We start from the raw sequence: 22,039 nt of genomic DNA on the forward strand, positions 1-22,039 counted from the left end.
GTGTTCCAGTTGGTGGCGGGTTTCAAAAAAGCAGGTACTGATTTGTTTGGGAAGGTTTCCTGTAGAATTTAATGGCAAGTCACTTCCATCCTTGATACATGCAGATCAAAAAGTAATTTGTTATTCTTTGTGTCTTCCTTCGTAAACGTGATGTTTTTATTCATTACATTGATCCATTGAATTGATGTGTTCACTAAAAGTATTTACTTCAGATGTTATTATCTTAATCCAAGTATCATCCACATGCAGTGAATGAGTTGAAGGCTCTCCTTTACACCTCCTTGATTTGCAGGATCACAGCAATGGTTATCTACATTGGAAGATATTTGTGTAGCCAAATTTCTATCTAAAGAAGGTATCATTGTACGAAAAAATAGCTGGTGTTGAGGCAAAGATCCAGCAAGGGGAATATTTGGTCTTGCTTGAGATTTTTTTGGCTGTCATGATTCTTTTCTCATTTCACATGTTTCCTTGGAATCTCAAAAGATGATGTACAAAATCTTCATAGGCCCCTTTCACACAGGCTTTCCGATCTGTTGTTCAGACGGACCTGATCGGATGCTCCATGCACCCCTATGGGGAAACGGATGTCATCGGTGGCATGTCCGCTGACACCTGCCGCTATTTGATCCAATCCTGTTTGTGAAATCCAGACAGATAGTAACCCTATTTTCCATCCGTCTGGAGGATCAGATCGGATGGGATCAGATGAACACGGACAGGTGGTCCGTTTTCATCTGATCTCCCAAAGAGGAGAGCGGGGCTCTGACAGGTCTGTTTCTGCAAAGTAAGTGGAGACGGACCTGCCATCCACCTGTTCAGCGGGAATTGATCCCCCACTGAGCAAAATGGAGTCCGCCGGGTAGAACGCCCACGTGAAAGGACCCACTGAGTTTTGAATACTGTGCACTGTGTTGCCAACAAAGAGAGATAGAATAGTAGCCAGATACTTAAAGATGTTACATGTGAAAGAGTTGATGCTGCTGAGAATTGGTCCTAGAGGATGTTTTTTAACATCTCTACTCCAGCAATTCAAAAACAATTCACACCTTCAACATGTAAATTGAAGGATTAACACCTGTTGCAGAATTTCTAGCACTAAGGGACTGGATTATGTAGTTATAACAGGGTTTTTCCACATACTTTCACACCTCCCAATCTTTTCCTAGTCATTCCAGATCTGCCATGACATAGTCCATAGTATACTGGTTATTATGACCCATGTGTCTATAAATGCTGGGGTATGTTCTTCACACTTATTAGAGCTGAAGAACTGTCTTGGATGAACTGTGAAATGTCTTCAACATTACAGAATAAATCCTGCCTAATGTGACTAACTACTACTGACTATACCATGACTTGGATAAATAGAAACTCACTGAGAATTAAAGTAGCATTAAATACTCAGCATTCTTTAGCTTAAAGTGGAGTTCCACCCATTTTAATAACGTGGATTACATAGATGTATGTAATCCCCTTTAAAACTACGTTTACCAATGGAAACTTTTTTTTTTGCTAGGAAATACCTTTTTATCTTCTTTATTCATCCTCTCCTCACTTCCGGGTCCGGCCGCCGATCGGAGATTACATCATTCGGCGATTCGCAAGGGCTGCTGGGATGTATCTCATGGGATGAAATCTCGCATTATTACACAGGAGTCCTGAGCTGTACTCGTATGTATCGGATTGAGTCCGTGCTCCGCCCCGCCTCTGCCCCGCCTCCTCTCAGTGAGCTGTACTCGGATGTATTGGATTGAGTCCGTGCTCCGCTCCGCCTCTGCCCCACCTCCTCTCAGTGAGCGAGGACTGAAAGCATTATATCCCTTAGAGCTCACTGAGAGGAGGTGAGGCAGAGGCGGGGCAGAGCACGGACTCAATTCAATACATACAGTACAGCTCAGGACACCTGTGTAATAATGCAAGATTTCATCCCATGAGATACATCCCAGCAGCCCTTGCGAATCGCCGAATGACGTAATCGCCTATCAGCCTCCGGACCCGGAAGTGAGGAGAGGATGAATAAAGAAGAAAAAAAGGTATTTCCTAGCAAAAAAAAAGTTTCCATTGGTAAAAGTAGTTTTAAAGGGGATTACATACATCTAAAGTTACTAAAATGGGTGGAACTCCACTTTAACATATTGCTCTTTATAAAGTCAACATTTCCCAGTAAACTATTTGCTAAACTTCCTACCCCAGCACTTGCAGTTTACAGATTTTAATGCTGCTTGCTCCTGCTCTCTAAAGCCCCGTACACACGATCAGAATATCGAACGATCTGTCGTCCGTTTTTTGTGGCATGCTAGTCTGATATGGAAAGTGAAGAGGTTATTTTCATACAAATTTTCCCGTACGACAGAATTCTACTTCAGAAGTGATGTCATGTGTTGGATTGCTTTGTATGTGTTCTTTCATCTCTGAGCATGACTAGTCTTGCTCTTAAGATTTTTTTCTGTCGAAATCTGTACTAATGAGACGAAAATCGGACATTGTATTACGGAATACAAAAATTTTATAGCCTGCACATCAGGATTTTGTCAGCCGAAAAGTCGGAGTTGACTGTCGAAAGCATCATACTAACAATACGAAAATCAGCAGATCGGTCGTCGGACGAATTTTCCCTACAGATTTCCTTATCGTGTATACGGGCCTTTAGTGCTGCTTCTCTGAACTTCTGGTTTTCACAGGAAAGAGTTAGCAGTCGACAGTGCAGTCTCCAGCCTGTCTGTTAGCCTGGAGAATGGAAGAGTAAGGTTTTGTCTTGCCATTCTAGGCTATGGGGCTGTGTTTTTCTATTGATGCACACAATGTAAGGAGAAACAACTCCCTGAATGCATGGGTGGCTCCATAGGATGATGAAAGGGAAAGGAGCCATCTGTAGCAGGAACCCTGGGGCAGGGGTCAAAGCATCAACTTAAACTGGAACATAGACAAGGATTAGAAGATAAAGAAGCCGTGTGCTCAGTAAGTGAATAGATCAACTAGAGAAAGTGCCTAAAAAGCTTAGGATTTAATATCAGGTTGATTATTTTTAACATTATTTGTAGCAAGAAAGATCTACTTAAATGTGGCCAATACAAACATTCTGTTATCCTTATCATTTTTATATGTGGTTTTTAGTGTTACACTGGTAACTTAAAATAGGACTAGTTTACAAATTTTTGATGTCATCAAACCAGCATTCATAAAACATACTAACATAGTCATTAAACCCCACATATCACCATCTATAGGGCAATTATTCATATAACAAGATGTTAAGGGCCATACTCAGTGTCAGTGCTAGACTAGACTACTAGTGCCCTAGGCAAGACCAGCTACTTGCATCTCCCCCCCCCCCCCCAAAAAAAAAAGTCTTCAACATTTTGAAAAACAGTAGAAAACAGGTAAAACAGCCTGTAGCTCAGGTGACATGGCCCCACTTTATATCAGCTGCTATCCATGATGTTTCTCTGGACACTGGACTTTGTGTCATGCTCATAAGGGGGTCTAGCGGAGTGCCACACTGGGATCACAGATGCCTTGGTCTCTGTATGTCCTGAGTGTGGAGCCCTGACACCGGCTCTCACATCCTGGGCCTGTTGTGGGGAGTGCCAGGACTTCCTCTTTGAGGTCCCCCCAGACGGGGGGACTACCTGATACACTACCAAGACACAATGCACTATGGACCATTGCTGCTAATGACACCACCATGGCAACATCATCCATCTGCAAAGCAACACCTGGGCTCTCCAGACCTAGTGGAGAAGGAGGAGGATAGCACCCACTAGGGCTCCAGCCGAGAGAAGTGGTTCTCTAGGACCATTGGAGATACAGCCATCTGCCCTACCTTGCGGGGAACTGCCATAGTCAGTGGTGGTGTGTGGGCCGTCATCCAGTTGTGAGGAGGTTGAGGAGTGACCTTTGGCTTTGTGGGATGCCCCTAAAGGTACTGCCACAATGGAGATGTTGAAATGATCTGTGGCTCATGCCGCTTCACCTGCAACATCTTCACCAGTCCTCACCACTGTTTTGCCTGAAAGGGAGCCCTATCAGAAGGTCTCCAACGCCTGGGAGACCTGGCGCCCACCTTACATGGAATTAGAGGAGGAGGAAGAGGAAGTGACCAGCAGTGGCCCAGACAACCCCCAACATCCCACCTGCCCCCAGAAGCCAGCGGAGAGTAGGGAAACCAGCTGCTTAGCTCACCCAGTAGTAGAGCTGGCCCTAGCCATAGTATATGAAAAATGTCAAAATCAAACTTTTTTCCGCTCATAACATGGTATATAATGCAGTAGTTGTTTAGAAAGACAAAGAAGGCGGATCCGTGTTGCTCAGCGGGGATCGATCCGCGATCCCCGCTGAGCCGTGCGGATGACAGCTCCGTCTCCGCTTGCAGAGCGGAGAGGGAGGTGTCTCAGCACCCGCTGCCCTCTATGGGGGATCGGATGAGAGCGGACCGCTTGTCCGCTCTCATCCGATCCGCTCCGCTCCGATTACTGAACGGATGGAAAAATAGGGTTTCCATCCGTCCAGATTTCAGCACAGGATCGGATGCGGATGGCAGCGGGTGTCAGCGGAGGTGTCTCCGCTGACTCCCGCTGCCCCATAGAGCTGCATGGAGGATCCGATCAGATCCGCCTAAAAAACTGACAGGCGGATCTGATCGGACCGCCCGTGTGAAAGAGCCCATAGACTTGTATTAGGATACAAAACCAGTCTAACATGAACAAAAACCTGGTGACACAGACTCTGAAACAGTTATAACAAATGATTTCACACGAACGATTCGATCAGATCCGCCTGTCAGTTTTTTAGGCAGATCTGATCGGATCCTCCATGCATCCCTATGGGGCAGCGGATGTCAGCGGAGACATCCCTGCTGACACCCACTGCTATCCGATTCCGATCTTGTCCGTGAAATCAGGACAGATGAAAACCCTATTTTCCATCCGTCCAGGGGATCGGATGGGATCGGATGAGAGCGGACAGAGGGCCTCTTCTGATCCGATTCCACCATAGAGAGCAGCGGGGCTCTGACACCTCCCTCTCTGCACACAGAGCAGAGAGGGAGCTGTCACCTGCCTGCTCAGCGGGGATTGGCGGATCGATCCCCCGCTGAGCAGCACGGAGTCTGCCAAAGGAGGCGGACCATGTGAAAGGACCCTTAGGCTGGCCATACATTATACAATTTTCTTGGACAACTTTAGATTTACCAATACCATATAATATGAGGTCAAACCTGAACACTTTCAATTTGTATACAATTGGGAGGGTCGTTGCACCACATAGGTAAAGGCAAATCTCAAGGAAATTGAACATGAAAATTGCATAATGTATGGCCAGCCTCACTGTAAGTTACTTAAGTTCATGCTTCTTATTACAAAAGCCCCCTTTCTAAACAAGGTTACGTTGATCATTGATAATTTCAAATCAAATATCTAGTTCATTTGTAAAAAGAGTTGCTAGTCACATTATATTTCCTGTGCAGTATTATCTTAGATGTATATTCTCATAAGCCTCAATGGTAAATATAGTTTTTAATGCAATCAGTAACCTTCTAAGGTTCCTATAACTGCAGCAAAATGTATTGATACATACGGTCCAGAGTGTACAAGGATAGAGCCAACTTTCTCCATACCGGCCTCTTTTAGGCTGGTACAGGGTGCACTGAGTTCATGGCAGCGGCCTTGGAAGTTTTCTTGCTCAAAGAGGACAATCTGAAAGGCAAAAGATTTTCGATGTTCTTAGAATATGTACAAATTTAAAAGAAATGTTAACATTGTTTTCATATTTAAAGTGTAGGTTTAGTTATACAATACACCTCCTCATCAGTGCTTGCGCTAAAAATCCTAAATCCCATGTAAATACATTGCCCTATAGGGCTAGAGGCTAGAGCTGATCAGTAGTTACAAGTTGGGTCAAGGTTACTCTTCAATGTGTACTCTGCTGTCCATATGCCAAACTTTATATATGTGATGATTTATTTCATTGAATTGAACGGCTACACTCATTATATTGAAATGCAGTGCCCAACACAGCTGCGAAGTCCATTTTGCAGACAACGAGGAGAGAAAGCTAAGGATTGTCTATATAAGGGCAGGCCAGGGTTGTGTCTGCATGGCAGATATATTTTTAAAGCTATCACCAATAAAGAGAGCCTGGGGCATTAATTATGTACCAAAACTAAAGCTGGTCATATGTGGATCATAATTTCAATCCATATATGGCCTCCGTGGTTAAACAGAAGTGGATCTACCGCTCTGTTGGATTTTCCCCATTTGATCAGAGCTGCAGAGCTGATCAGTGTATTCTAATAGCAGGGAAGTTTCTCCGCTGTCACAATATGTGGATGAGTTTTAACCAGCTCAGTGAAGGAAAACACTGATCCATCTATGGGCAGCCTTACATTTTCAAACTCAATGAGGTTCTTCATTTGGCCTGCAAACTTGAATAAAGCAAAAAATGGATACATTTTGTATGTAATCCTCAATTTACAAGAATGGTTTAAAGTGTATATAATAGTATTTACAACCAATAAAGGCTTTAGATGCATCATTTTGATTACAAGCAGAGCAGGCATGGGTTAACCTAATTACATGGGCTCAGATGTAGGACAGGATAACATCTACCATTAGGCACCGTAAGCATAAAAAGCGGTTGGGGGGCAAATAGGTGGTTTCTGGCTGTAACCACGCATTTGTATCCCATCATCAGCAGAAAATTATATCTAAAAATAAATGTATATGGTCAGTATACGGCCTATGAAAAAAAGAGGTGATCTTAGCAGAAAGGAGTTCCTTTGGGTGTCAATAGTTGTGTATATGTAGCCCGGTACTTAGATGGCAGGAGATGAGCAGCTGCAGTCTTCTGCTGCTGCTTCTGTGTGTATGCCCACAAAGGATTTATACACAGACACGATCATAACAGAGACTCTTACCGTGGAACTGTTACATCCAGTGTTAATTCTGTCCTTCATCCACATAAGGTTGATCAGGGGACATAGACTATGTTGTTCAAGAGACTGAGAAAAAAGCATGAAGGATTGTGGGAAGTGTAGTTTGCTAAAGAGACTTACTGTAGGTATTACCACAGTTTTGCTGGAAACTACAAGTTGTACAATTCCCATGACAAGGACAATAAAGGGGAGGAGCTGGAGTTGTTTTCCCAGGCTGGGAAAGGAAGAATGCTTGCTTTTTCTGCAGGAAGACCAGGACTGATATGGACTGTAATCTACCTGAGTGCCATGGGGACAGTAAATGGCCAACCTCTACTTGAGAGGACTGAAGAAGAGTGGGCACTATTCTGGAGCCTTGGAGTGTGACCTGGATTGTGGGAAGCCTGCTGTGCAATTAAAGAGCCAGACACTGAGGACACCATCAGAGAGAAAGAGAAAAAAAACTTTTTGCTTGGTGCTTGGACGGAAAGCCTCTTTTTACACAGAACTGGTGAGTGGCCACTGGCTGGGTATACACTACAGTTTACTAGCAGAGGGACAGATTTGAAAAATTTGCCACTTTATCATCACATGCATGAACACCATGAGCGCTCCAGCACAATGCTTTGGGCCCCAACAAGTTGGCCAGAAGAAAGTTTAGAGCATCTGTACTGCTCATTACTGACTGTTAATGTTGTAAACACTTATAGGTCGTCCACCATAGTTAGGTTTGCCCTGTGCAAGTTCAAGAATGAGGGGGCTATTAGACATTCACTGTTTGCAGCCTGTTAATTATATCAGTTAAATATTACAGTATTACTATTTGCAGTTGTTGATTGTTGACTACTGTGGTATATAGTTTAACTGTGAACCGACCCAGTATAATCTTTTCTTCCTGATTCCGGATCACTGTACAGTTTTTTCTTACCTCCATCTGATTACAATACAGTTTTCCACTACTCAAATGGTTTGGTGTCGTTTTCTGGTGTATATATCTTACGGTGTTTTCTAAAATATTTGCACCACTGTGCAAATATTTTAGGAATTGTGAAAACATGCTGTAAATTCTTGGGTCCCCCACTAGTGCTCTAGGCTCTTACTCCTTGGCAAGTGTCCCTGTAGGAAGCAGCTTTCTATGGAGGCACTTGTGTGGGCTTGCTCCCGAGCCACCTTGTCTATGACCATTGACGCAGATAGGGCAGCTCAGCCCCCCACTCCCTTGTCACACAATTTGATTGACAGCAGCAGGAGCCACTGGCTATCAATCTGTGCAGTGAGGAGGGATAGAGCCAGGAGAGCCACTGCTCTCATGCACAGCCCTGGATTGGGATAAGTATAAGGTGTGGGAGAGGGGGACACATGCAGCACAGATTTTTTTTTAACTTAATGCATGCATTACATTAGGGTAGAAAACTCTATTTTACAAACTCTTTAAGAATGCTTTCAGAAATAGAAGTGTTATTAGGTTATTTTAATTGAATTAACACAACAGAAAGTAAATGAACGAAAGAGAAATCCAATCCAAATCAAATCACTATTTGGCGTCCCCACCATTTGCCTTCAAAACAGCATCAATTCTTCTAGGTATGCACAGTTTTGGAAGAAACCTGGCAAGTAGATTGTTCCAAACATCTTGGAGAACTAACCACAGATCAGCTTTTTGGCATGATGTTTCTTTCATCTGCTGCATTAAGTTTTCTTGGCTGACCACTGTGTCTACTGTCCTCCACGTTAGCCATTTATTTGTGCTTCTTTATAAGAGCTTGAACAGCACATCTTGAAACCCCAGTCTGCTTTTAAATCTTTGCCTGGGAGAGACCTTGCTGATGCACACAGCTACCTTGTATCTTGTTGCTGTAGTCAGTCTTGCCATGGTGTATTATCTGTAACATGAGCCTGTCTTCCACAAACTTATCTTAGCAGCAGAGTTTGGCTGCCCCTCGCCCAGTTTTAAACCTCCTACGCAGCTGTTTCTGTTTCAGTTAATAACAGTGTTTCAACCTACATATGAAATTGATGATCATTAGCTCTTTTTTTATTGCAGAGAAATTAGGGAGGTGGGGTTTAGGGGTCCCACATACCAGGCAGATCACTTATAGACTCGCTATACCAAGATCAATGTCCAGCTTAAGTGTCACAAACTTTAAACTGACCCGGCAACAGCGCAAGCATATTCCCGAATTTCAGTGCATCCTCCAAGTGAGTCACTAGGCCCTTCTGAGAGGCCAGCCTTCTTCCTGGCTCTTTCTAGCAAGGGCTAGATATAAAGAAACTATCAGCGAAACTAATGTGTATAGAATAAATTAAGTGAAATAAAATAAATAAGAAAACTCCGGCAGCTTACACTCACTGTGTTTTCACCCCACAACCCAAAAAATAGTGCTGTGCCAGATATATAATACACTCTCGTCCGTGATTAAATATCAAATAAAAATCATATATAAATAGATGTAAATAAAGTGAATTATATCAAAGTGAGAAAAAGTCATAAATCCATGTGATAAAAATCATATATTCATGTGAAAAAAATATCCAATATAAACTGATTAAATATTGCAAATAAAGTGCATTTGTGCAAAAGTACCAGTGAAAATCAAATCCACAAGATCCAGAAGATTCCTTGCAGTCTCAAACACCTCCGTGGTGAGCAATCAGGTGCTTCTACAACCACCACCAATGAGCAATCAAGCCTCTCACCTTCCTATCTGACCCAAGAGTCACCTATGGGTCAGATAAAGCAGTTCCCTTCTGGGATATGGATGAGTCAACTAGAGCAGTGGTTCTCAACTCCGGTCCTCGGGACCCACCAACAGGCCAGGTTTTCAAGATAACTAAATTACATCACAGGTGATCTCATTTGCTGCTCAGTGATTGCAGTATTCTAGTCTGCATCCCCCAAGGTAATACTTAAAATCTGGCCTGTTAGTGGGTCCCGAGGACCGGAATTGAGAACCACTGAACTAGAGGACTTGCAGCTGGCAGGCTATTCACAGGGAACAGACCGGATCACTGATATATATATTAGGAATGACACCATCAGGCATAATGACATGGGGGGAAAAAGAGAGTCTAATGCTCTCTGTATACTCAGAAATGGTGTTTAATAACAATAAAAAACAGACTCACAAAAACGGCACTAAAGCCGTGCAAGCTGTAACCGCGGTTCAATGAAAGCAGGCAGAGACGTGATGACTCGTGACTGTCAGGCTCTTCCCCCTATACGCGTTACGTCGAGGCATGGAGAGCTGACTTATTTGCTGACCCCTACCGAGGAAGTCAGCGCTCTATGAACTTTTTCTTACCCATAGGTGACTCTTGGGTCAGATAGGAAGGTGAGAGGCTTGATTGCTCATTGGTGGTGGTTGTAGAAGCAACTGATTGCTCACCACGAAGGTGTTTGAGACTGCAAGGAATCCTCTGGATCCTGTGGATTTGATTGTCACTGGGACTTTTGATGCACAAATGCACTTTATTTGCAATATTTAATCACTTTATATTGGATATTTTTTTCACATGAATTTATGACTTTTGCTCACATTGCTATAATTCGCTTTATTTACATTTATTTATATATAATTTTTATTTGATATTTTTTTCACATAGGAGAGTGTATTGTATATCTGACCCAGCACTATTTTTTGAATATTCTTTCTAGCAAGGGGCCTCCCTTGGGTCTTCTTCTTGGCACAGCTTCCTCCAAACACCAGGCAGGACAGCTTTGGAACTTAACTTTAGCACATGTTAGGCCCCACACTTTTCACTTTAGCACACATTAGGCCCCAAACAGGCTATTGGGCCTAACAACAGAGCTCCATCCAGCAGCCCCTCCCCAGGCCTCAGCCCAGGGGAAGAGAGTGAGCATATGGCCTGTCTCATTTATATCCTCCCCCAGCACGCACCAGTGGCCTAAACCTCCTGCTGGATTGGGTGAAGGAAATATAAATATTCATAACTCAAATTTGTTTATAAAATCTCCTGCTATGACCAGTGATACCAGTGTGACATCTACTACTGACAATGAGAAATCACAACCCCACTGAGTTTAGGGAAAGACTACACATTAGTCTTGGCTGACTACCACCCTGCCAAAAACTAAATGTAGGCTAGTAACCCCTGTTCAGGTCAATGGGGGCTATATATACATACATATATACATATATATCTATCTATATATATATATAGACACACACTCACACAATGCACAGGTATATGCAAATATATCCTTAGCCCAGCCAGGTGTGTAAGAGCTGTTCACAGAGTCATGGGCACAAGAACAGCAAAGCCCACACATCAAATGGCTCCTTTGGGGGATAAGTGCTACAAATCCAGCTCCGCAATGGGATTAGTTATTATGGGATTCCTATCCCTCAAATCAGCATAATCCCACCGCTGAGAGCTGTGTACTTTGTAGATAACACTGGCACAGGTGCAATAGTACATAAATATTTTACAGTCTCACAATTATTTAATATCACACAGCCACATAAAGAAGGTTTGCTGTGCTCATGGGTCCCAAGGCAGTCACTTGAGCTTCAGTGGCTATAATTTTGTCCTTATAAGCTAATTTAAGTTATGAATGTCATTCATTAAACAAGTAGGATGGAAAACCAACCCACACACAAACACACATGATAAGGCAAAGCCTTGTATTTATCTACAAAAATTAATGAATGTCTCCTAGAAGAAAGGTACCTGCAAACCTATCAAGACAAATGACAGAAGACATTCATGCCTCTTTAATGTTATCAGATTGACTCTTTACGGTTGCCAGGCTTGCTGTTTCAAACATAAATATAAATGCATTAAGGGGATTAATCTGCCTTATTTCCACAAAGACAAATTTTGTGTTTGTCAATCTATTCCAGGAGAACACATAAGGTCACACTGTATGCATATGGATTCAAATAGTTGTTAGTAACCCTCATGAAGCCAGAAAGGTTTCATTATTGTTATCTTACGAATTCCTTCATTTATGTTATCTAACTGAATTGCCCCTAAGGTCATGAGATTTCTTGTTTGTTGTAACACTGCTACTGAAATATCTTCAGTGTGAAAATGTTAGCAGAATTGTTCTAAGGTCATATTGACTGCTATCTTCTATATTTTCAGTGCATGTCCATCCTCCTGTTTCCTGTGTTAACCGTAAAACTCAACACTTTTTAATTATCATTTCCTTGTCTTTTATCATCATACAGCATGACATTTAGTGAATTTATGAATGTGAAGCTCATGCATAACTGAAGAACCATACAGTGCCAATATGCAATAATTTGGAGTGATAGACAAAAACTGCATTTAATAGGAGTATATCAATATATATAGTAGTATATAAGTATATAAAATGATGTACTCAAGATAATAAGTATATACATTCAGGCCTAGTCACAAACAAAAGTACTTTGGTCTTTATAGTAGTGGTGTTCAATAAACTACATATATGGGGCAGCAAATAACTTTCAGCATTTATAATGTTACAAAAATATGTGCCAAAGGGATGCACAGGATATTTGGAACCTGCAATGCTATAAAAGACTGTAAAGCCCCGTACACACGTACCGATTGTGGGCCGTAAATATTCATCTGCCGACCGATCGGCCGATTGTAGGCTTGTTAGTATGATGCTTCCGACAGCCGACAGCGCATTTTCAGCCGAACAGAATCTGTCGTGCAGACTTTAAAATATTTGTTGGCCGTCACCAGAACGGCCGATTGTTCGCCAGTCAGTACAGATTTTGGCCGACAGACAGCAGATTAGCAAGACTGGGCATGCTCAGAAAAGAAAAAACACACGGAAAGTTAACCATCACATGACATCACTTCTGCAGTCAGCTGTTGTTGGCGGACAAAATTCGTGTGTAGTCTTTTGCAGTTTTCAACAGACAGGACAGCCCTGGACAAAAGACGGCCGATCGTTCGGCCGACGATCAGTACGTGTGTACGGGGCTTTAGAGACCATTGTATATGAAATAATCAAAGACTAGGGACATGCTGAAGCAGATATTCAAAGATTGCAGGCATGCTTCAGGAATGTTCAGAGACTGGGAATATTGTACAACAAATAACCAAGGACTGCAGATGTGTTACATGAGACTGGTAGAGAATAGGGATGAGCTAATGGTTCAGTCCGAACTGAGGTTTATACTGAACCTTGGCCATTTCCGCTGCTTCTATATGTCACTGGTTACAAAACCAGTAGCAGGTGCTTGCACTTGCTGCATCCCAAATATTGCCACTGACCCTTTCCCTTATATACCTGATGACATAGAGCTTTTACAGAAAGTTGGCGGGCATTATGATTGATGATTTGATGATGAGGATTTTTATTTTTTGAATGACTAGTCAAACGTGTGGATGTCTTTACTTCTAGGTCATTTTCTTTGTTAATGAGTACATGTACTTTGCACCTCATACTCATTCACGAGAGGAGGTGGTATCTGGGCCAATCCCCTAATAATAAAAAGGGCTTCCAGATTCCTATTAGCCCTCTGCCTGTAGACCCCCACAACCAGCCGCTAGCATTGTGGTGAAGATGCCCTTGTCCTTGTCTACATGTGAGGTGCTTTGCCATGGAACAAGGTGCTTTTCACCATTTATTTCAATGGGGTTCAGTACCAAAAAACTCCTTAAAGTTTGGCAAACAATGTTTGAACTAAACTCAGGGCAGTTGGGCTCATCCCTAGTAGTGAACAGAGATTACTAACCCTATAAAATATATCTAGAACTCAACAACTCAGACTAAATACATTTTCTGCAAGTGCAAAAAATAATAGTTGACCAGAAATCTAGTGTTCTTGTTACTTCCCGTGTAATGAAATTAACTGAAATTTCAGACAGTGTTATCAGCTTTCCAAGATATCCTCTGTGAATCAAATCCTTTTGCACCTCCAGTTAACAGAAATCTGTGAAACACAGACATAAAAAATAACCTCCCCTTAATGACCAGGCCATTTTTTGCTGTTCAGCACTGCACTACTTTGACTGACATTTAAGTGGTCTTTCAACACTCTACCCAAATTAAATTTATATAATTTTTTTTCACACAAATACAGCTTTCTTTTAAGGTATTTGATCACCACTGGGTTTTTGTATTTTTCATACATAAATGAAAATTCCGAAAACTTTTACAAAAAAAAAAAAAGAAATTGTTTTACTTTCTGCTATAAGACATATCCAATAAAACATTTTTAAAAAATCTAATTTCTTCTTCTAATTTGGGCCAAAAGGTATTCTGCTATATGTCTATGGTTAAAAAAAAAAAAATCCAAAAGAGTGTATATTATTTAAGTTGCATGAAAGTTATAGCGTCTAAAAACTATGTTATATATACTGGAATTTTTATTTATTTTATGTACTAATAATGGCAGTGATTAGCAACTTATAGTGGGACTGTAATAGTGTGGCGAGAAATCTGACACTGGCTGGGGGTACACTAACTGACATTGACATCAATCAGTGCTAATACTATACACTGTCACTGTGCTAATAACACTGGCTGGGAAGGGGTTAATATCTAGAGGCAATAAAGGGGTTAACTGTTTGCCTAACAATGTGTAATGTGTGTAATATGTGCTGCTTTTACTAAGCGATCCTTAGTATTTCCAAATGAAATGCAAAATTTTCCACAGTCAGGGATAATTTGGGGAGTCATGTCATCTGCTGGTGTTGGTCCACTGTGTTTTATCAAGTCCAAAGTCAGCGCAGCCCTCTAGCAGGAAATTCTAGAGCATTTCATGCTTCCCTCTGCTGACCAGCTTTATGGAAATGCTGATTTCATTTTCCAGCTGGATTTGGCACCTGCCCACACTGCAAAACCACCAATATCTGGTTTAATGATCACGGTATCACTATGCTTGATTGACCAGCAAACTTTCCTGACCTAAACCCCATAGAGAATCTGTGGGTTATTGTCAGGAGGAAGATGAGAGACACCAGACCCAAAAATGCAGATGAGCTGAAGGCCGCTTTTAAAGCACCTCAGCAGTGTTACAGGCTGATCGCCTCCATGCACACACCGCATTGATGCAGTAATTCATGCTAAAGGAGGCCTAACCAAGTATTGAGTGCATACTATACTGTACATGAACATACTTTTCAGTACACCAACATTTCTGTATTACATTTTTTTTTTTATTGGTCTTATATAATATTCAAATTTTCTGAGATACTTAATTTTGGGTTTTCACTAGCTGTAAGCCATAATCATCAAAATTAAAAGAAAGAAATGCTTGAACTATATCTCTCTGTGTGTAACGCACTTATATAAAATATATGAGTTTCACTTTTTGAATTGAATTACTGAAATAAATGAACTTTTTGATGATATTTAAATTTTTTGAGATGCACCTGTATATCCTTCATAGAAATGAATATCTCTGTATTACATTAATATTTGACCCAGTTACAATGTTTCAGGTATGTTGCACCCACCTTTGAGCTAGGTTGCTGTTGTTTAGTGGCAGGAGATTGATGGTCAGATGCCATTGTTATGCTGATATTTGGTTCCTGGGAAAAGAAAACATTTAATTATTCAACTAAAGTAAGCTTTGTCTGGCCAAATTTTATTTGGATGTCTTAGCATACACATTTATGGAAAAAACACTGGACCAAATAGGCTGCCTTGCTAAGTCATTTTTCATATGATTTCTCATTAATTAAGCATTTATGAATGGGCAATTTCAAATGGTTGTAAACTTCCTTCATTAAATTTGACCTAAGCACATATATCTTTAGTGTTTACTTATCTCTCGCCAAAGCTCTAAGTGACGTGTCTTTCTGTTGCTTTGTTCCTCTGTTATCAGCAGGGTTACTTCTGACAAGCTCTCCGACATATGGGTTAACAGCAGCTGAAAATATGTGTCAGGGAGGGAGATTAGAGGGAGATAAGCAGAGAGCTTGTCTATTCGGACTGCAGCTCTGCATGTTCCTTTGTTGTTCTGCCTATGCGGAGGGGGGGGGGGGTGCCTCTCCTCCAATCAGCTCTCACACAGTGTAAACCCTGACTCCACACCCACTGCTGGTAGAGGAAGATTTCTATCACGATCTGCACTTTCTAAAGAGTGTGGAAAGAGAAAGACAGCAGATATGCATCTAAAACTTAAGTAGGATAATTGTTTCATCTCTGTGTATCATCTGAGGCTATTCACTTCACTGGGTAAAGGAGAGGGTTTACAACCACTTTATTGTAGTCCAAAAGCAGCCATCATGTTGTTAGAAACATAAATATATATGTGCTGTATATAGGATTTGATATTTTTTGTTGCTCGTTTGTTTCTTCCCAAATGCAGCATGTGTAGGTGCATAGGGAGTGACAAACCAACTGTTTGATGGTGCTATTTAGAGGTGATGTATAGTCTTTTCAATTATTTTCTTCACACAAAGGTGGAATGGAGAATTCGCTTGATGTAAATAATGTCATCCAAGTGTGTTAATGCTTGTTAACATGTGTTAAAAATGTTGTTTCTATCTGTAGTTTATAATTATATATGTACATGGGGGCTGCCATTTTTGCCTTTTACAGGCTGCTCTTCCTGTATTGCGGTGCTATCCAATGGATTTGCTTATAGGATAACTCCACTTTCGTGAGGAAATAAAAATAGCAAATAAAGAAAAAGCAATATAGTGTATACAATTGTGACACAAATCATATCGCAATTGAATGTTATTAAAAATGACCTTTCCTATTCAATCTGCAGCTGTTGTATTTTCTGAAATTGCAATACAATATGGCTCCCTGGAGCTGTTCTGTACACAGAATGTGTACTGACCACACCCCGGAAACATAATTTCCTGCTTGCATGATTGGCTCACCAATTTTCCCAGAAGTCTGCTTAAGATACAAGTCAGATTTCTGGCATCCCCTACAATAAAAATGTCATTTTTGGTGAGATACCCCTAATAGGAACATGTCTAAAAGGGATGCAGGCCCAGCCGCTTTCCTCATTAGAGGCCTGCAGCTGCCACAGCTGATAGATAATTATTAAACCACTCCCACTTGACCCACTCAGGACAGAGGCACAGAGGAATAAACAACGATTTCTTCAGAATAACAAAAGGTAGGAATCTGCAACAAAGTTTTTTTAAAACCTCTGAAATGTACATAGATCACACAAAGGGGAATGTTTTTTTTCTCAATAAAAGTGGAGTTATGCTTTAACTGTTTCTTCTCACAATGCAAGTCTATGGAGGAGATTTACTAAAACTGGAGCACTCAGAATCTGGTGCAGCTGTGCATAGTAGCCAATCAGCTTCTAACTGCAGCTTGTTTAATTAAGCTTTGACAATAAAACCTGGAAGCTGCTTGGTTTCCATGCAGAACTGCCCCAGATTTTGCACTCTCCAGTTTTAGTAAATCTCCCCCTATGTGTCAGCTAACTCATTGAAAATAATGCACTCCTTGTATGGCTGATAACTTACCTCAGCGACTGTATCACTTGGCTTAAAAATGTATAAAAGTAGTTCTTGCAAGAGAAGTGGGTTTATATTCCCCTATTCCATTACCCATTTCCCCAATCTTCACCTTAAAGCTGGCCAAAGATGGATCAAATCTTGGCCAGTTCAGCAGGGACCAGCCGAGATTCGATTTATCTATGAGCAGGCTAATTATACCCAACCTGGAAGCTGCTTGGTTTCCATGCAGAACTGCCCCAGATTTTGCACTCTCCAGTTTTAGTAAATCTCCCCCTATGTGTCAGCTAACTCATTGAAAATAATGCACTCCTTGTATGGCTGATAACTTACCTCAGCGACTGTATCACTTGGCTTAAAAATGTATAAAAGTAGTTCTTGCAAGAGAAGTGGGTTTATATTCCCCTATTCCATTACCCATTTCCCCAATCTTCACCTTAAAGCTGGCCAAAGATGGATCAAATCTTGGCCAGTTCAGCAGGGACCAGCCGAGATTCGATTTATCTATGAGCAGGCTAATTATACCCAAGTCGATCCATCAATCGACTTCGGCTCAACCAGCATGTCTAATTTTAAGCATTTGGTTTATTGCCAGAGGCAATTACCACTAATAGTAATCACTGCGTACTTCCAGAGCAGGGACAACCCCCCACACTAGGCAAAATCAGAGTATCTTCTAATTGTTTATCTATGAATATCTACATATAACACATAATAAATACAAGAGCAAGCATTCAAACATGTGAAAGCAATATCAAAAATTACTTTAGGGCAAACATGGCAACAATAACGGTTATTATGTAATCACTAAAAAAGCCTAACTTTCCTTTTAATTGGGCCCCTATTTCTCATTATATACATTTTAATGCTTGCTTTAGTTCCTCTTTTCACAAGTATTTCATCCCCACTGGGATCCATTCTGAAATTATTCTTGTTACAAATATCTCTGCACAATACTTTCAATTATGCCCCATACACACATGCAGATTATCTGCAGACTTTTGTCTGCAGACTTACCAAAACCATATAATATGAGGTCAAACCTAAACACTTTCAATTTGTATGCAATCCGGCAGGCCCTTGCACTACATAGAAAAGGTAAGTCTGCAGACAAAAGTCTGCAGATAATCTGCACGTGTGTATGGGGCATAAGTCTTGCATGTTGCATACATGTTCTTCTTAAAGCATAGGACAGCTAAGTCAGAGAATGACTTGACATAGGGTACAAATATAAGTCACCCTTCATATTTTTTATTAAGATCTGAGATGCTTTCAGCTGTCTATTTTTAATACTGTGACAATTTCTTAGTTGCCATGCACCATGAGCAATAGGTACAATTTTTTGTAAAGATTAATAAGGTTTGGAGCACAAGGTCAAACTGCACCTGAAGGCTTGTCCCTCCATGTTTACAGATAAATCAAATGTTATTGATATTACAATATGTGACAATCAAAGCTTTTTTTAAACTCTAATATTTTTGATGATAAAAAATGCCTTTAATGTTTAAAGTTCACAGGTTATTTTGTCCAGATTAAAGAATTGCATTAACGTTTTATGTATAGCCAAAACTTTCTTTACATTTAGATATACAGTATTAGGATATATTAGGAAAGGATTAAAACCTCCATAAAATTATATTATTTTTGCTGTCTGTGAACCTTTGAGAAATTTTTGTCTTGCTCAACACAAAGTTACACAAAATCTCCTAACAGGAGGAAAATCCCCCTCTCAGACAGTTGTCAATGACACCATGTCACCATTGGAAGATTTATCCTCACCTCTTGTCTTGATAACAACAGTCCCCACTACAAATAAACAGGGTGTATCTCTACAATGGGGACACAGACAGCAATAAAAAAAAAAAAAGCTTCACATAGGCCCAACCTATCCCATTCTATCTAAATAATTAAATGATATAGCATGCCAAGTTGCAAGCACACGTGTTTTAGAAGTTGCATCAATGAAGAATCAGATGGCAAATTTTATATTGTCCAAAAAGCTACAATATTAAAATTCAAGTTAAAAAAAATAGTCATAATAATGAAATAAATAGAATTAAAAAAGCACTGCCATTACATATACTTTAGCCCAAAACTACAATAAATAAATAAATCACATAAAATGCTGGGCGCTTTTTTTAACTTTACAGGTATCATCCCACATAAGTGTCAGTTAATATGACCATAACTAATTAGGTACCCTTGGCAAGATCATTGATGACTGGGTGTATCATAAAATAACTTATTATAATAATTCTTTCAATTAAGACATACTGTGTATATAAAAAAAGCTAAACAATAGATTAAAAATCAAACAATAGGGAAGTTAATACATTTTTACCCTTCAAGTGGACTATTATGTTTATGATGTATTAGAATTATAGGGAATATATCTTTGCAGGGGTCTGAAATCTTGTGTGACTTTATGTCTTAAGCATTTACTTGTGTATTGCTTTGCTTGGCAAGGCAAATCACAGCCAAAACAGTAAAATCCAAGAAGTGCACAGCTCTTACCCGTATGCCAGTACCCGCTTGTTCCAGTAACGGGCCTACTGCCCCCGGTCACATTTATACTGGACGTAGACAGGCGAACAGTGCCAGGACTATTTACAAAATAGTTCCAGCGTGATGCAAAGCGATAATACTGGATTACAGCTCCGATGAAAACCCAGCTCTGCTGATGCACAGCCTGCATTGTTTTAATAAGCATAGAGTTGAACAATTATTTCATTAGCTTTCACATTTGGCTGGCCCGGCATTGTTTGGCCTGTTGGTTAGGAGATTTGAACTTTGCATGCATCAGCCCTCTGAATGCCAAGACCTGGAACATCTCATTTGAACAATCATAGCAGCTGGTCAGTTATGCTTCAGGGCTTTCAGAGCCAGTGATTGTGTCCTTTGCAGAAACTGCACCTAGTTACGGTCCAGGAGGCTAGAGTGAAAAATCATTCACTTATCAGACTTTTCTCCGAATGCAGAGCATGTATTTTGAAAACTATGATTAAAAAAAAAAAACTCAGAGCCTAAACCATAGCTTGTTCTAGGTCAGTAACTATGACTCGTAGTACTGTAAGTATTGATGTCATTGTATTTAAAAAATGGTCAGCCAACCAGCATTTTCAGAAGGAGATCAGCAATGGCAGCCTCTTATTATAGGTTTCCTTTATGACTCCTTGGAGGTTAAAAAGCTGATTTTTCAAATCATATTGATTGTGTGTTGTCACAGTAACTAAGATGAGAGAAAAATGTAAAATCCCCCACCAACCAGTTCACTTACTGATAATCAATGTCATTTTGGCTGTAAGCATAGTGAGAGTCATTAGTGGGAGCAATGCAACAATTCTAGTTTAATAGTATGGAGTTAATATATCCCCCAAAAAAGTATAAGTTTATAAATGATTTCAGGATTGTTTCATTATAGTATACTACATCATGGTCCAGCTTTACATATAAAATAAGTGCTTTCACAAGAATTGAGCTAATTATTATTTATTATTATACAGGATTTGTATAGCAGCCAATGGTTTGAGTAGCACTTTACAAATAAAGGGAAACCGTAGAGTTACAATAAAATTCAATACAGAAGGAGCTAACAATTAGGGAGTTTGAAAAAGCTGACAAAAAACATGTGCGTCAGTGTTTCCTAAAAACAATCAGAATTTTTATTTGCATTATTTTTTTTTTTTACCTAGCCTAGCTAGAATATGCATGCTATGGGTAATACTAGAAAGTATTAATGCTATATTCCTTAATGGCCAACCAGATACCAACTTTTAACAGTATGATTGTTTAGTATTTGATAGGAGTAATTTTTCATTGTTGCACCTTATACATATTTGTACAGAATTGCACATGAAAATAAATGCAAATTAACCCAAAAATAAAAGTATTTGAAAGAATATAATAATAAGTAAGTACTTTTAACATATTAATATTACAGAAAGTAAAGTTTTATAAAACTATGAGATCTTTGCATTTCAATGTAGGGAAACTACAATTTATTTTGATTTGCTATTGCATTTTTTTAATTTAAAGTCAGTTTACACAACTTTAACATTCTTACAATTTCATCACTTTAAAGTCATGGGTAAATGTCAGATTCTAAAGCCCAGAACCTACGGACGCGGTCGAAAGCAAGAACTCCTTAAAGCGATTGTATACTCAAAAAAAAAAAGAAACCCTGCAGGAGAAAGGCATAATGAGCTAGTATGCATCGCATACTAGCTCATTATGAAATAACTTACCTTAAAACGAAGCCCCGACACGGTCGCCCAGACACCGCTGAGGGAGCTGTCATGTTCCCTCAGCGTCTCTTCTGAGTTCGGTGGCTTCGGCACTGTGAGTGGCCCGGAGCCGCGATGACGTCACTCCCGCGCATGTGCAAGGAGCCGGCAAAGAGCTCTATAGGTCCGCTGGACCTTCAGAGCGCATGCGCTACTGGTGTCAGCGGCTGCATTCAGGGCGAATATCTCCTAAACCGTGCAGGTTTAGGAGATATTCATTTTACCTACAGGTAAGCCTTATCATAGGCTTACCTGTAGGTAGAAGTTTAATGGCGGAGTATACTACCGCTTTAAGTGGTGAAGTCAGAACTGAATAATGAGTTAAAAGCTTCAGTTCAGTTTATTGAAATATTTATTTTAAATGCAATCGAAAAAACTTTAGGAGTTCAAGAGATCTGAGTTTTCTATCCAGTTTGGTTGGGGCTTGAAGCCACCATTT

At 40.3% G+C, this 22,039-nt stretch overlaps 1 protein-coding gene across 1 annotated transcript in view; it reads right to left on the reverse strand.

The window, feature by feature from the left end:
* Nucleotides 1-20,089, reverse strand: part of CRYBB2 (crystallin beta B2) — a 56,655-nt gene extending 36,566 nt beyond the window's left edge. Inside the window, exons 1-3 of the mRNA XM_082246172.1 lie at nt 19,832-20,089; nt 15,341-15,415; nt 5,578-5,696 (exon numbers count right to left, since the gene is read on the reverse strand). Of these exons, the coding sequence (XP_082102298.1) occupies nt 5,578-5,696; nt 15,341-15,394 (173 nt within the window). The 5' untranslated portion in view covers nt 15,395-15,415; nt 19,832-20,089. The remainder of the gene's footprint in view (nt 1-5,577; nt 5,697-15,340; nt 15,416-19,831) is intronic.
* Between the last annotated feature and the right edge of the window lie 1,950 nt (nt 20,090-22,039).

Source organism: Pelophylax lessonae (assembly GCF_965119305.1).
Source record: "Pelophylax lessonae genome assembly, chromosome: 1".
NCBI classification, from domain to species: Eukaryota; Metazoa; Chordata; class Amphibia; order Anura; family Ranidae; genus Pelophylax; species Pelophylax lessonae.